Source organism: Octopus sinensis, linkage group LG23, assembly GCF_006345805.1.
Source record: "Octopus sinensis linkage group LG23, ASM634580v1, whole genome shotgun sequence".
NCBI classification, from domain to species: domain Eukaryota; kingdom Metazoa; phylum Mollusca; class Cephalopoda; order Octopoda; family Octopodidae; genus Octopus; species Octopus sinensis.
In genome coordinates, this window is record NC_043019.1 from 15586986 (window position 1) to 15602821 (window position 15836).

General features: G+C 37.3%; 1 protein-coding gene across 4 annotated transcripts in view; it reads left to right on the top strand.

Annotated features, from left to right (window-relative positions):
* LOC115223618 (WD repeat-containing protein 13) overlaps positions 1-15836 on the top strand; it is a 234336-nt gene that overhangs the window by 50367 nt on the left and 168133 nt on the right. For all 4 annotated transcript variants that reach the window (XM_036512345.1, XM_029794275.2, XM_036512346.1 and 1 more), the window contains exon 2: positions 5862-5920. In XM_036512345.1, the coding sequence (XP_036368238.1) occupies positions 5862-5920 (59 nt within the window). The remainder of the gene's footprint in view (positions 1-5861; positions 5921-15836) is intronic.

Consider the following 15836-nt stretch of genomic DNA (forward strand, 5'->3'; position numbering starts at 1 on the left):
TGCAGCTCTCCGGCTTACCAGTTCCAGTCAAACTGTCTAGCTCATGCCAGCATGGAAAGTGGACATTAAATGATAATGATGATGATGATGATGTCTAACCCATGTTACTGTATGGTGACTTGTGTGCATCAATGACTCTGAGAGCTTTGGCAGTGGAGAACAGGCTCCTAGTAGGGCCTGCTAGGCTGGATGGGTCAAAAAGGCAGAGTTCAAGTTAATATGGACCACTGCTTCCTCCATTGGTTTGCAAAGGTTCAAAACTCCCTACCTAGAATAAAAGCAAAGTTACAGAAGCATCGATAACAATTCAAAACTAGCAAGACCTGGGAAAGGAAGGCCTTGAGAGGGCCCAGAGCTGAGAGCAGAGGAGAAATGTCATTCATGGCCTGTGCTCCTCAGCAAGTGAAGGGCTTAAGCTAAGCTGTTGTGGTTTAAACTTAGATCAACCTTGATAGAGCAGATTTGTGGTCATGGGTGTTCCAGCTGAGGATCTCACATCTTATTTCCTACACAGAACTAATATAATCTTCTCTTTTTTTTCATTCTTTTTATCAAAGATTTATGGGAGATTGAGCAACTATTTCTAGCAGATTGAGCAACCACATGGAGGCTTTTTTGTAAAAAAAATGGATGTCTTTGCTTAATGGATAAGCCATACGACGTTGAATTAATGTAATTTTATCTGTTACACACTTGTTTAGGTTTTGGTGTGTATAATAGAATATTGTAAAGAATAGCTTATAACATTAATGTGTATATACATACATACATGTGTGTGTGTGTAAATATATATATATATATATACACACACACACACACATACTTACATATACATTGTTATATTGTATACTTTACAATTATGTGTGTGTGTGTGTATTCCATTTGCTGAACACATAACTCATCAAATCTGAAGTATTATCTTAGTAATTTATTAATTTACATTTTATAATAAAATAAAGAGTGAGTCAAATACTATTTCTCGTTGCCAAAAAAAAATCATTTTACATTCTACATTTTATAGTCTCTAGATTGTGTGGACATTTAATTATTTTAGATGCAAACATAGAAAAGACTATGGCTTTTAATTACTAGATTTCACTGCTTCACCATTCTTCGCCGACTAATGTGTATAGAATTACTTCAGATTTCGCAGAATTATTATATTTTGAAATATGACTGAGTTATTGCTTTTGGTTTCTTTTTTTTTTCTTTTGCATTATTTTTTTTATTTTTTGGTTGCGTTTGGATTCAGTTTGATTCTAATTTCCAATTCCATTCTATTACAGAATTATGCTTCTTACTTAGATTTGAATCATGATAAAATTTCCCTTGTTTATTTTAAATTTCGCACCAACTTCTGTCAGATTTGACTTCATTTCATAGTCTTGAAATGTCACAGATTGCATACTAACTAGATAACTAACCTCAAAAATTGCTGCAGACATACACCGTTTGATGACAGCATTGAAAAATACATAACATTTAATGGAAAATTGTAGCATAATGGTATACGTATATAAAGTAATACAAGCTACGGATTCTCTTTTGTGGTTACAAATATTTTCTTACCATGAATACAATCCTCGTCTTAATGATATTTTGAAAAAATAAGCATATATGTGTGTGTGTGTGTGTGTGTGTGTCACTAGCCACTACACAGTCTTTATTTTCTCTCCTTGTTTCTTTCTGTGTTCCTTTCTGTGGAAGAGCGTAGGCTCGAAACGTTAAAGACGTTTTCACTTTTCGAGCATTATACTAATACATCTGTTTGTCGTCTACACCACCTGACTCCATCTTTTGGGTTTTTTTTGTGAATTCCCCCCTGTATGTATATATATGTATGTGTGTATATATATATATATATATGTGTGTGTGTGTGTGGGTGTGTATATACTATTAATAATGGTAAGGAGAATGGAGATTTTTCATACCCATAATTTTATTTAACAGTTATTTACAGCATCCTTTACTCAGCCTACATGCATTTCAACTGCATTAGCTGCACATTGTTGGATATGCAACCTGGTGTCACGGTTGGTGCAGTTTCATCAGCCGGCACCTGAAACCGAATTAAGAGGAAACACGGTAACTGCCAGGATAATATTTCCCTTCAAACTCATTTTTGGAATTATATATATATATGTGTAAGTCCCCATAGGTCAGAGCACTGGTCTTGTGAACCAGGGGTTGTGAGTTCAATTACATACCCCGTAACTTAGCAGTTTGGCAAAAGAGACCGATAAAATAAATACTAGGCTTACAAAGAATAAGTCCTGGGGATGATTTGTTTGACTAAAGGTAGTGCTTCCAGCATGGGCCACAGTCAAATGACAAACAAATAAAAGAGGAAAAGAGTCAGAGTGTGTGTATATATATATAAGCAATAGAAGCATTATTAATACCAAATGGCAATCTTCATATCCTACTCAATGTGGATGTATTATTAGAATACTGAACACTGGTATTTGCTTTGGGTGATCCTCTCACACAAATGCCCAGGGCTAAGAGCACAGACATATTCCATTAGCAGATGAAAAGTATCTCGCATGGGTACTGGAACTTCCAGATCACAACTTCAGTGTATTGCGCTTCCTCAGTTACAGGTGTCTGCTTGCTGCATACCTGCTAAATTTTACTGTCAACAGTATATTGAACAGCAGTGTTGCGAATAGCCAGCATGATTATTAAAAAACATATATATTACCAATGGAGATAGTATTAATAGCAATCTTTGTATGTGTGTGTGTATGTGTGTGTGTGTGTGTATATATATATATATATATATATTTGGGTGGGGGTTTATGTAATATAGACTCTTGTTGACTTCAAGGTGTGACAGTCCAACAGTCAATATTGTAGTTGTTAGATTACCTACTCAGATGATTTGCTTCCAATGGTGAAGGCTTGTGTAGGTCTAGTCATACTTTTTTCTGCTCTTAACAGAAAATTGATGCAAGTCTTTGCCACAAAATCAGTGACCAACATACCTCGGGGTTTTCTATTAGAGTTTTCCATCTCCTGGGTTACTAGCCTTTACCACAGCTTAGAGTACATCTCACACTGGTAGGCTAAATGTGCAGCTGGGTACCAAACTAAAAGTTCCTAAGTCTTCATGCATGCACACACACACACACACATACACACATGTATGTATACATAACCTGTCTAACCCATGCAAGCAAAGAAAACAGATGCTAAATGATGATGATGATGATATATATATATATATTGTTATATTTCGGAATGGTCATATTGCCAGTTTAGCCAAATTTAAACGTATATATATATATACACACACACACACACACACACACATATACACACATACGTATATACAGGGTGGCCCAAAAGTCACTGAGGTGTTAATAATTTCATTTATGCTGTTTTAAATTTATGATAACTTAGCACTGCATACAGTATAGGTGTACATTTAGGAAGTATATTGTACATTGGGAGTGAAGAGTTATATTTTGTGAATTACAAATAGAAAAATGTAATTTAAACAAACTTAACAAACTTTTAGACTCCTCTGTGACTTTTTTGCCATACTGTATATATATATATATATATATATATATATATGTATATATACACACACACCAGAATAAGCACATAAATGTGAAACAAGGTGTAAAAAAATGAGTACTCAAATACCAGAGGTAGAGTAATATGCTTATTTAAAAGCAGCAGAAATGTTTTAACAAAACTGTCCGACAAACAGGAACGTGAAACTCTGAGTAATAGTTTTTGTGATATTTCTGCTGCTTTTTAATAAAGTGTGTGTATATATATATATATATCTATATATATATAATGTAATCCAATGGCTATTGACTCTTCTAAGATCATCTGTCCTTCGATGGGTTTTGTTTTTTACCCTGTTGAATGTCCTAAAACCACCTTACTCATCAAACAAGTGTGTTTGTGTGTAATCCTTCTGCCTGTTTTTCTTTGTGTTATTCATCAACATCATCCACTGTTTTAAATCCGGGTTTTGTCCCTGTTAATGGGGGTGGCCAGATCTATCTCAATGCCATAGCAACTGAGGTAGGCAGGTGCAGCTCACCCCAACCTTTGGACTGGCTGGTGCCTATTCTTCTTTGCTATCATGAGGCTTTTTTGGGGCTGGATTTTCTACAGGGAGCATGCCCTTGCTTAACCCCAATCTCAGTTTCTAGATATGAGTGGTCCTGAGACCAAGGTCTCTACCATGATTTTTAAGAAACGTGGTGGAAAACTAGCTCAGGGACACTACTCCCTGAGACCCCTTCTGGAGATCCCCTACCTTATTATCATGCAATATTTTAAACAGTTGTCACTGTGGTGTCATCTGTTTCAAATCTTCCGTGAGAGCATGTCTGGTGATGGAGAAATGTAACGTTTGCTTGCAAACTGTTGGGGAGCTGGCAAGAGTGAGGCCATTAGACCATCGAAAACAAGGAAAAGCATGAGATGAAGTGTTTTGCCCAAGAACCCAATACACCATCCAGTCCAGGAATTGAAACCATGCACCCTCACAGTGTATATGTAATACACACACACACACAGTTATATAAGTAAACATGACTATGTGGTTAAGAATTTCACATCTTAACCCTCACCTATTTCCAAGAAAGATATCTCTCCCTATAGCTGGGCACGTTTTCATGGAAGATTGGAAATGAATGACACTGCTTATCTGATAGTAACAATCATATACTGCTATCATGCAGTGTCAAGACAAGGACTACCAACACACACATACACGTGATGTGCTTCTTTCTGTTTCTGTCTACCAAATCCATTCACATTGCTTTAGTTGGCCTGGGGCTATAGTAGATGACACTTGCCCAAGGTGCCAAGTAGGGAGACTAAACCCAAAGCTATTAGATGAATGTGTGTGCGCATGGTTCCAATTCCTGGACTGGGTGGTATATTGTGTTCTTGGGCAAAACACTCCATCTCATGCTGCTTTGTGATCACTTTGACATCCGGTGTGTGTGGTACACTGTGCACCTGTTCAGGTGACATTGATTTGATGGTAGGGTTGAGCTAACGTACAGAACAAACACTTGACCCCCATAAACAAAGCATTTGTGCAGTTCATTGAGAGAGAAACTGCAGAAGTGTCTTTCTTAATGTACAAAAGACTACCATCATACAGTCTTTTATTTGTTTCAGTCATTTGACTGTGGCCATGCTGGGGCACCACCTTTAATCAAGCAAATCAACCCCAGGACTTATTCTTTGTGAGCCTAGTATTTATTCTATCAGTTCTCTTTTGCCGAGCCACTAAGTTACAGGGAGGTAAACACACCAGCATTCATTGTCAAGCGACACACAAACTCTCATGTGCTCTCTCTCTCTCTCTCACACACACACACATACAACAAGCTTCTCTCAGTTTCCATCTACTAAATCCACTCACAAGATTTTGGTCGGCCTGGGCCTATAGTAGAAAACACTTGCCCAAGGTGCCATGCAGTGGGACTGAACCCGGAACCATGTAGTTGGAAAGCAGGCTACTTACCACACAACCACTCCTATATATTATTGTGCCTTTATTCATAACAAGAAGTTTCACGTACTAATTAAAGTTCTCAAAACTTCAGAAAACAAAGTTTATATAACTCGTTGTATGTAAAGTTACAATTCTGTTTGTATTCTTATGGTTTTCTTTTTCAAAGCAAGTAAATTAAAGCTTTGTGCAGGTTGAAGAATATATATATATATATATATATATATATATATGTATGTATGTATGTATTCCTATAGAGCTGTAAAATTGGAGATGGTTTAAATTAATTAGTCAAATAATTAAGTTAAATGGCTGTAAAGAAGTAAACAACATTTTTTTCTTTCTTTTTGTTCTTCCTCTTCAGGGACACTCTATATCAGAAGACGGAGTCAGTTGCTAAGGGAAACAGCCAAAGTAGGTGATGTAAGTATAATGACTGTTTTTCTGATTCTTCTTCTTCTATAAGTTGTTGTTGTTTAACATGTTTGATACCAACCCGCCTGAGATTTCCCTTGGTCCTATGACATAAACTGCTGTTTTAACCCTTTAGCTTTCAGCTGACCCTTTCAAAATGCTTATTTATTTACATTGTTTTGAAATAATCATGCATTGTCTTATAGCTTTGAGATTTCTATGATCTGATTGTTTATTTTTAGGGTAGGTGTGAGAAGCAGGATCAGGTCAGTTTTAACAAAATAGGATCCAGTCAGGCAACCCTGGCAACGACCATGCTTGAATGGTGCTGTTTATGTGCCACCAGCGTGGGACCAGTCAGCCAGCACTGGCATCAACCACACTCAAATGGTGCTTTTTATGTGCCACCTGCACGGGAGCCAGTCAGGCGGCACTGGCAACGATCATGCTCACTTGGTGCTTTTTATGTGCCACTGGCACAGGACCAGCCAGGCAGCACTGGCGTCGACCACACTTGAATGGTGCTTTTTATGTGCCACCAGCAAGAAAAAGAAATAGTCTAGGCATGACCATCCAGTCTCAATCTTTTCAGATATAGTTTATCTTAGCTTACATCATACACTGTATAGGTTTGTACTTTTTTTTTTTTTAAATGAGACAATAGTGTGATTTAGCTGCTATTTCTAGCAGGTGGAGCATCTCCATAGAGATTCAGTTGAAGTCGAGGCTGGAATTACCAATGTATCAATAACAGGTCATGGGAAATAATGATATTGACTAAATTTATTGAGTCATTGCATGGGATATCCTCCTGCTCTTCTTCCTTCTTGTCATCCTCCACCTTCTCCTCCTCGTTATTCATCTGTCTTTCCATGCTTTGCAGGGATTAGCTAAGTCTTCTCCATCCAGCACAGGCGTCTCCCAGTTGTTTGTGTTCCCTCTTTGTCTCTTTTGTGAGATTCTTTTTCCCCCTTTTCAACATCCCCCCCCACCTCACCATGATCAGCTTTCACCAATTCCAACTCCCCCTACTCCTTCCTCTTCTACAGGCTCCTTCCTTTCCACTTGGATTGGTTAAATAATTTATCTCTATGGAAATACATTAAAATACTTGTTCAAGGTTACACAAAGCAAGGCATGTGTTGTTTTAACATTACTTCGACATTATCTCATGGACCCGCTGGGCTTTTGTGTTATTTCTCTTTTATACTTTTTACTTGTTTCACTCACTGGACTGTGGCCATTCTGGGGTGTTGCCTTGAAGGGTTTCATCAAACCAGTTAACCTCAGTACTCCTATTTAAATCTGCTACTTACTCTATTGGTCTCTTTTGCTAAATCTTTAACTCATAGGTTCTCAAAGTGTGCGCTACCACCCCCGGTGGGCATTGAAATGGTCCAGGTGGGCGCTGGTGCCTAAGGGGGCGTGAGGGGTAAAGAAAAAGGAGGCATTGGGAGGAAGGCAGTGAATTGGGAGATACTATGAATTTATTATATCATTATAGTATTGTATGCAAATTATATAATATTATATTAAATATCAAATGATTCATAGTATATATAAATTAGTAAAATACAAAATATTTATACATAAAAATAGGGTTGGGGACACTGAGGGTATTATGTGGCCATGAGGGTGGGGATGGCCCAAGAAGTTTGCGAACCTCTGCTCTAACTTATGGGGATATAAAAAATACCAACACTGATTGTCAAGCAGTGGTGGGAGACAAACAAAGAACCCCACCCCATGTACATGGGCTTCCACACAGTTTCCATCTACCAAAATCACTCAAGGCATAGGTTGGCCTGGGGCTATACTAGAAATCACTAGCCCAAGGTACTGCCTATTGGGACCAAACCAGAAACCATGTGGGACTGAACTTGAAACCATGTGGTTGAAAAAGCAAGATTCTTAACCACATGATCCTACCTGATTTATTATTATTTTTAATTAGATCTCAAACAGTGTTAAATGTGTTGGCTTGCCATGGGGTAAATTATGGCATCTACTTAAGTTAATGGTGAGGTGTGAGAGAAACTGGACTCCCATACTTAGTTTGTTGAGCTTTAAAAAGTTAACTAGAAATAAACATGTAGTGAGACAAATAGTCAGTCAGTTAAGTTAATGCTATTATATTTGATGTGTGCAACTTTAAATATGTTAGACTAAAAATAAATTATGTGATGAAACAGGCAGGCAGGCAGGCAGATAGCTAGGTAGCTCAGGTAGGGTTAATATGCTTAATGCAGAGAACTTTTGATGGCTAACTGGAAATATGTGGTGAGACAGACAGTTAAATAGACAGGCATACTGATAGGTAAATAGACAGATTGGTGGACAGGAAGACAGACAGACATGTAGACAGAAAGACAGGCAGGCAGATTGACAAATAGACAGGTTAGTTAGTGTTAACGTATTTAATGTATGGAGAATTAAAAGGTTAGCTAGAAATAATTGGGTGGAGAAAGAGATAGACACAAAATGAGATAGACAGACACAGAGGGACAGAGAGAGAGAGATGAAGTAACTTATTATTATTCTTCTTATTATTATTAAGGTGGTAAGCTAGTAGAATCGTTAGCGCTCCGGATGAAATGCTTAGTGGTATTTTGTCCATAGCTACTACTTTCTGAGTTCAAATTCCACTGAGGTCGACTTTACTTTTCAACCTTTTGTGGTCAATAAATTAAGTACCAGTTGAACACTGGGGTTAGTGTACAAAATTGCTGGCCTTGTGCCAAAATTTGAATCCAATATATTTTATAATTTGAAGATTAACTAGAAATAATTATGAAGAAACAGGAAAAGAAAGAATAACACTTTTAATCATTGACTTATATTATTTTCATTTTTTTTCTGTCTTATTCTGGCCTCATCAGTAAAACATAGCTTTCACTGTACTTGCAGTGATGAATGAATCACTAAATAATATGTAAGATTAGATATTGGTTGGAGTTGCAAAATATAATTGATTGTAATACTGCGATACCATCTACTGGGAAAGCACTACAGATAAAATAGAATTTACATATTTAACCCTTTAGCTTTCAAATCAGTCATATCTGGCCTAAATATCCTACGTTTCATTTTCAAACCAGCCAGATCCAGCCTTTCACACTTATCCTAGCTTAACTATTTTAGTATGACTTGGCAGAAATGTTTTTTTTCAGTTTTTGTTTTGTTTCCCCTCATCAGAAATAGCAAAAAATGTTTGGGGTTAAATTAACAAGTTAGAGTTTCCAGTAGGTTTATACTGCAAATACAGTTTGTTACATTAAAACTGAAGTTTACCATTTTTCCTGGAATATGTGTATGTGTGTGAATGTTTGAGCGAATGTATTTTTTGCATTTTCTATTTCTTTATTGCCCACAAAGGGCTAAACATAGAGGGGACAAACAAGGACAGACAAAGGGATTAAGTCGATTACATCAACCCCAGTGCGTAACTGGTACTTAATTTATCAACCCCAAAAGGATGAAAGGCAAAGTCAACCTCAGAACGTAACGGCAGACGAAATACCTATTTCTTTACTACCCACAAGGGGCTAAACACAGAGTGGACGAACAAGGACAGACAAATGGATTAAGTCGATTACGTCGACCCCAGTGCATAACTGGTACTTATTTAATTGACCCTGAAAGGATGAAAGGCAAAGTTGACCTCGGTGGAATTTGAACTCAGAACATAGCGGCAGACGAAATACCACTAAGCATTTCGCCCGGCGCGCTAACATTTCTGCCAGCTCACCACCTTATTTTTTGCATTTTCGTGTGCACGCATGCGTTTGTGTGTGTGTGTGTGTGTGTTTTGATCAAGCTACCATATTGTTCTGTTGGGGTGTTTTTTTGTTTTTTTTCACAGCAAAATAATTTATTCCACTTTGTGAACTTTTTCTACTTAGTTAACCACTTGTCCCAACATAGACTATCACTTAGTCCGTACTCTTGATTCTACTGCATCACTTACTGTATTTTCAGTCTTTTATTTTCTCTCTCTCTCTCCCTCCCCTTGCTTCCTCCTCTCTCTCTCTCTTTCTCTCAACAAGTAGGTTAGTTCGTGTACATTTTATTTTTCTTATTTCTTCTTCCCTATCAGCTTCTGAAGCAGAAGTACACATCATTCTAACCTGAATTGACTCTGCTTCACAACAAGCAATTACTCAGAGCAGAGGAGGAAACACACCGAGATTTTTCATCTAATTTTCTCTCAATCCACAAGTCCAAATTGTTATTTGTCCATTAATATAAAACCATTGTCTTTAGACAAGCTAACAAGAAGAGCCTCTCTCTGTCTGGTAGCTTGACCTGCTAGAAATAGTAACCAAATCTCCTTCATGTCATACACCTTAATCTCTTATCCCTTACTTGTTTCAGTCACTGGTTTGTGGCTCTGCTGGGGCTCTGCTTTGAAGGGTTTTAGTTATAATGATTGACTCCAGTATTTATTTTTAAGTCTGGTTCCTGCCCTTTACCACTAGTCTTGGAGACCCTATGAAGCAATGTTTCTCAACCATTTTTTGCCTGTGGACCCTTTGATTGCTGTTTTACTTTACCAAACCTCCATAGCCATTTGATGTATAAAACAATCCTATTATATTTTTATAATTAAATATTATTAGGAATTGTATAAAAAAAAAATGTTAAAATATTTTGTGTATTGTTGGAATGTAACCAATTTATTGCATGTAAATTTTAACAAGAAAATCTTATATGAATCCCCACAAATGTCATGTATCAGGTCATCACATAAGTTCTGTCCGATTTTACCGTTTTTAAAATTGAATAAAATTTAATAGTATTTTAGAATGTCTAATGGAATTAAAAATTGTTTTTATGTGTTTGTGTATATTTAAACTAATTAAATATTATTTTACAAAATAATAGAATTAAAATTTCTTTGATTAAAACCCTTTCTAACTTGGAAGTATCCAAAGAGCATTTGAGGCACACAATGCTTTATGAGTACAAAAAAGGAAACTCTGCAGCCAAAGCGATTCGAAACATACAATAAGTTTATGGGAAAGAATGCTTGAATGAAAGAACTTGCAGAAGATGGTTTGCAAAATTCAGAAGTGGAGATTTCAGCTTTGAAGAGGAAGATCGAACAGGACATCCAGTTGATTTTGATGATAAGCTCCTTGAGGCATTACTTGAAGAAAATCCTGCATTATCAGCTGAAGGATTGGCAATAAAGCTTAGTTCAAACCATACAACTGTTCATCTTCAACAACTTGGAAAGGTTCCTAAACTTGGAATATGGGTGCCTCATGAATTGTTCGAAGGCAACCGCAAATCCTGAGTTGACATCTGTTCTTCTCTCCATTCTCGCGAACTCATTTCACCCTTTTTGGATAGACTTGTGACTGGTGACGAAAAATGGATCTTCTATCAAAATGTTAAATGTCAAAAACAGTGGCTTGGTAAAAGGGAAAAAGCTCAACCATAACCGAGAAGGGAACTTCATGGGAAAAAGGTTCTTCTCTCTATCTGGTGGGATTGCAAAGGAGTAATTCACTTTGAATTGTTACCACCTAATGCAACAATCAATGCTGAAGTCTACTGTCAGCAATTAGAATATTTGAACCAAGCTTTGAAGAAAAAAAGACCTGCTTTAGTGAATCGAAAAGGAGTGATGTTTCATCAGGACAATGCATGACCCCACACTGCAAAGATCACATCACAGAAGATCGAAGAGCTTGGTTGGAAAAAAATTCTTCATCCACCTTATTTTCCTGACCTTGCTCCTTCAGACTACCATTTGTTTTGTAGTTTACAAAATCATTTGGGGGACATAACTTTTGCAAGCCAGGAGGGGGTCGAAACTGACAGTTCTTCGCTTTGAAACCAAAAGAGTTTTACATTGATGGGATTAAAAAGCTTGTAAATAGATGGAAGGAAGTCATAGATAATCAGGGAAAGTACATTGATGATTAAATTTCAATTAAATATAACATTTGATCACTTGTTTTCTTTATTCAAAATTCAGACAGAACTTATGGGATGGCCTGATAGATCCTGATTGAAAACCACTGCATTTCATTTTGCTTTTCATCCTTTCAGGTCTGATAAAATAAAGCACTGAGCTGGCAGAATCGTTAGCAGGTTGGACGAAATGCTTAGTGGTATTTCACCCACCACTACATTCTGAGTTCAAATTCTGCTGGGGTCGACTCCGCCTTTCATCCTTTCAGATTAAATACCAGTGAAACACTGGGGTTGATGTAATCGACTAGTCCCTCTCCCCCACAATTTCAGGCCTTGTGCCTATAGTAGAAAGGATTATTATTATTATTATTATTATTATTTTTATGGCAGTGAGCTGGCAGAATCGTTAGCACACCGGGTGAAATTCTTATCAGTATTTTTGCCCGTCATGTTCTGAGTTCAGATTCCACCAGGGTTGTCTTTACCTTTCATCTTTTTGTGGTTGATAAATTAAGTACCAGTTGAGCACTGGGGGTTTATGTAGTCAACTAGTTCCCTCCCTCAAAATTTCAGGCCTTGTGCCTATAGCAGAAAGGATTACTACTACTACTACTACTACTACTTGTTGAAGTTCATTTTAATTTTGCACTTTAGTATTGTATTTTCTGGCACTTAACTTGGATTCTAATGAATAACTTTAAGTATTCTGTAGAACAGAATGTCAGCGACCAGATCAGGAGTGTATATTGTATTTATATAATATTGTCATATTATTATTATTATTATTGTTGTTGTTGTTGTCCAGTCCCACACAGCTTCCATCTGCATCCTGAAGACTGGAAACAATGGACCCTCTTGTATGGTTGTGACACTCATTTTGGAACTACCATGTAATGTCAAGACAGACACAGATATGTATAGTATTATCAACGCTCATCGTTTCCATGCTTGCATGGGTTGGGTGAATGGAATGCGTTAAGATTGTCTACTGCCAGATGCCCTTTCCATCATCAACCCTCACTCCGTTCCAAAGTAATATTTGCCCATGACATGTTTTCATGAAATATTGGGAACAAAAGATATGACTTGCACGATGACAGTCATTTACAGCCATCACGTGATGTTAAGGCAAATAGGTAGCAACACACATATACACATTTATAAATGTATACGACAGGCTTCTTTCAGTTTTCATCTACCAAATCCACTAACAAAGCTTTGCTCAGCCCAGGGATATAGTAGAAAACTCTTGCCCAAGGCATTAGACAGTGGGACTGAACCCAGAACCATGTCGTTGGGAAGTAAACTTCTTACCACACATCTACACCTACACACACACACATTTACATGCCCATAAACACATGATAGACTTCTTTCAGATTCCGTCTACCAAATTCACTCACAAGGCTAAAGTTTGCCTGGGGATGTAGTAAAAGATATTTGTCGAAGGTATCATGCTGTGAGATTGAACCTGGAACCATGTGATTGGGAAGCAAGCTTCTTAACCACAGTCATGCCTGTGCCATATAATCCTACTACATAACTGTGAAGCGGTATGGCCTAAAGTACTGAGTTCACAATCATCAGTTCGTAAGTTCAATTGCTGGATCAGGTGACATGTTCTTGAGCAAGGTACTTCACTTCACATTGCTTCAATCTACTCAGCTGAAAATGAGTACCAACTGGTGAAGCTCTCTCTCTCTCTCTCTCTCTCTCACTCCTCCCCAACCCTCTTATTCTCGATGTTCAACTGGATCAAGATTGCGAGGACCAAGAGGGTTTTTATAACTGCTCAGAACTACTTAGACACTTAAAACATTTAGATAATACTTGGGACATTCTACTGAGTCATACTTACTTGGGAATGATATAACTATCTTTTATCTTTTACTTATTTCAGTCATTGGACTGTGGCCATGCTGGGGCACCACCTTGAAGGTTTTAGTCCAGTGGTTCTCAACCAGGGTCCATAGGACTCTTGAGGTTTCATATGAGATTTTATTGTTAAAATTTATCTGCAACAAATCGGTTGTATTTCTACAATACACAATATGTTTTAACAATTTTTTTTATACAATTCCTAACAATATTTAATTATAAAAATCCAATAGTAGTTTTTTAAACACAGAATGGCTATGAAAGTCCATCCCAGTAAAATAGGGATCAAAGAGATCCATAGATACAAATGGTTGAGAACCTCTACTCTAGAATAACACTGCTAGAAATAACAGTGAACCCACACTACTGTCTTTTTTTTTTAAAAAAAAGCACAAAATCACCCGGCATACATACGACTCAATGTAATCTGAAATAAACGTCCACTCAAGTAAAACTGGAATCAAAGGGGTCTATTGGTCAAAAAATGGTTGAGAACCACTGGTTCTATCGAATTAAATCATTGCCTGTGCTTACGTCTCTTTTCTTTAAGTCTTGGTACTTATTCTATCAGACTCTTTGCTGAACTGCTATGAGTGTAAACAAACCAACACCAGTTGTCAAATGATAGTGGTGGTGGAACAAACACACACACAGAATGAGCTTCCGCACAGTTTTCATCTACCAAATTCACTCACAAGGAATTCTTTGGCCTGGGGCTCCAGTAGATGACACTTGCCCAAGGTGCCATGCAGTGGGACTGAACCTGGAACCATGTGGTTGCAAAGCAAGCTTCTTAACCACACAGTCATACCTGTGCACCTATGCTTTGCTTTATTTTATTTTTTTTTTTACCATCATAATATCTCACCTGATTCTGTAGCAATGTACTCATTTCTCTTTCAGTACACAACATAACATCGAGCCCTCCTCATACGAAAGCAAGCTTATAAACCAGCAAGAAACTTTAAACAATGTCAGAACTAAATCTACTTGCTGTGTTATTTAAATCTACTTTTCATTGCATATCTCCTATTTTTACCTGACCGTATCTCCAAAAGTTCACCTATCTCTCTTTTCTCTCCATCAGCTCACCTGTATCTCACAATTATCATACTTAATTATTACATATTTCTTAGTGGCTTCTTAAGCATAGCTGGTTTCTCTCTCTCTCTCTCTCTCTCTCTCTCTCCATTCCACTCTGCTTATTTTCCTCTTGTTTTCATTTTTGTTTCACTCTCTCTTCATTTCTATCTGTCAGTCTCTGTTTGTCTGTCTGTCTATCTTCACTTCTATCTGTAAGTCTCTGTCTCTCTCTCTCTCTGTCTGTCTCTCTCTCTCTCTATCTCTCTCTCTCTCTATCTCTCTCTCTCTCTCTCTCTAACTCTCTCTCTCTATCTATCTATCTAACCCTATCTATCTATCTTTACTTCTGTCTGTCTCTGACTCGCAACTAAACCATCCAGTCTACTCTCAGAAACTGTAAAATCCAAACAACCTACTAAAACACAAACAGCCCCCAACCTCTTCCCTAATTTATCTGCTGTCTACACTCACCACGGCCTCTCCCACCCCGCCCAGGCCCCAATACTGCAGGCACATTTTACATAGAACAATCTCAAGTAGATACTTGAATAATGATCACATGACTTAATCACTTGTGACTACTAAAGCAATTACAACCTTATTACATATTACATCAAACTGTGTGTGTTTGTGTGTGAGTTTATATGTGGAAATATATATATATATATATCTATGTACATACATACAGACAGACAGACAGACATAACATATCTATTTCATGCCTGTCAGGGAAACATGTAGTTGCTTGTCCTGCTAGATATAGCAGTCATATCTCATTCAAATTATGCTGTACAAGGTTTAAAAATTAATGGACACATCATGCATTGTCATCTCTGATTTAAAAAAAAAAAGGTAAGAAGATTGTGACCCAAATGCTTTGGTCCTCTACAAATTACAGCTGCCCTTGGACTATTATTATTATTATTATTAAGGCAGCAAGTTGGCAGAACAGTTAGCAATCCGGGCAAAATGCTTAGTGGTATTGTTCTGAGTTCAAATTCTGTCAAGACCAACTTTGCTCTCAACCTTTTAGGGTTGA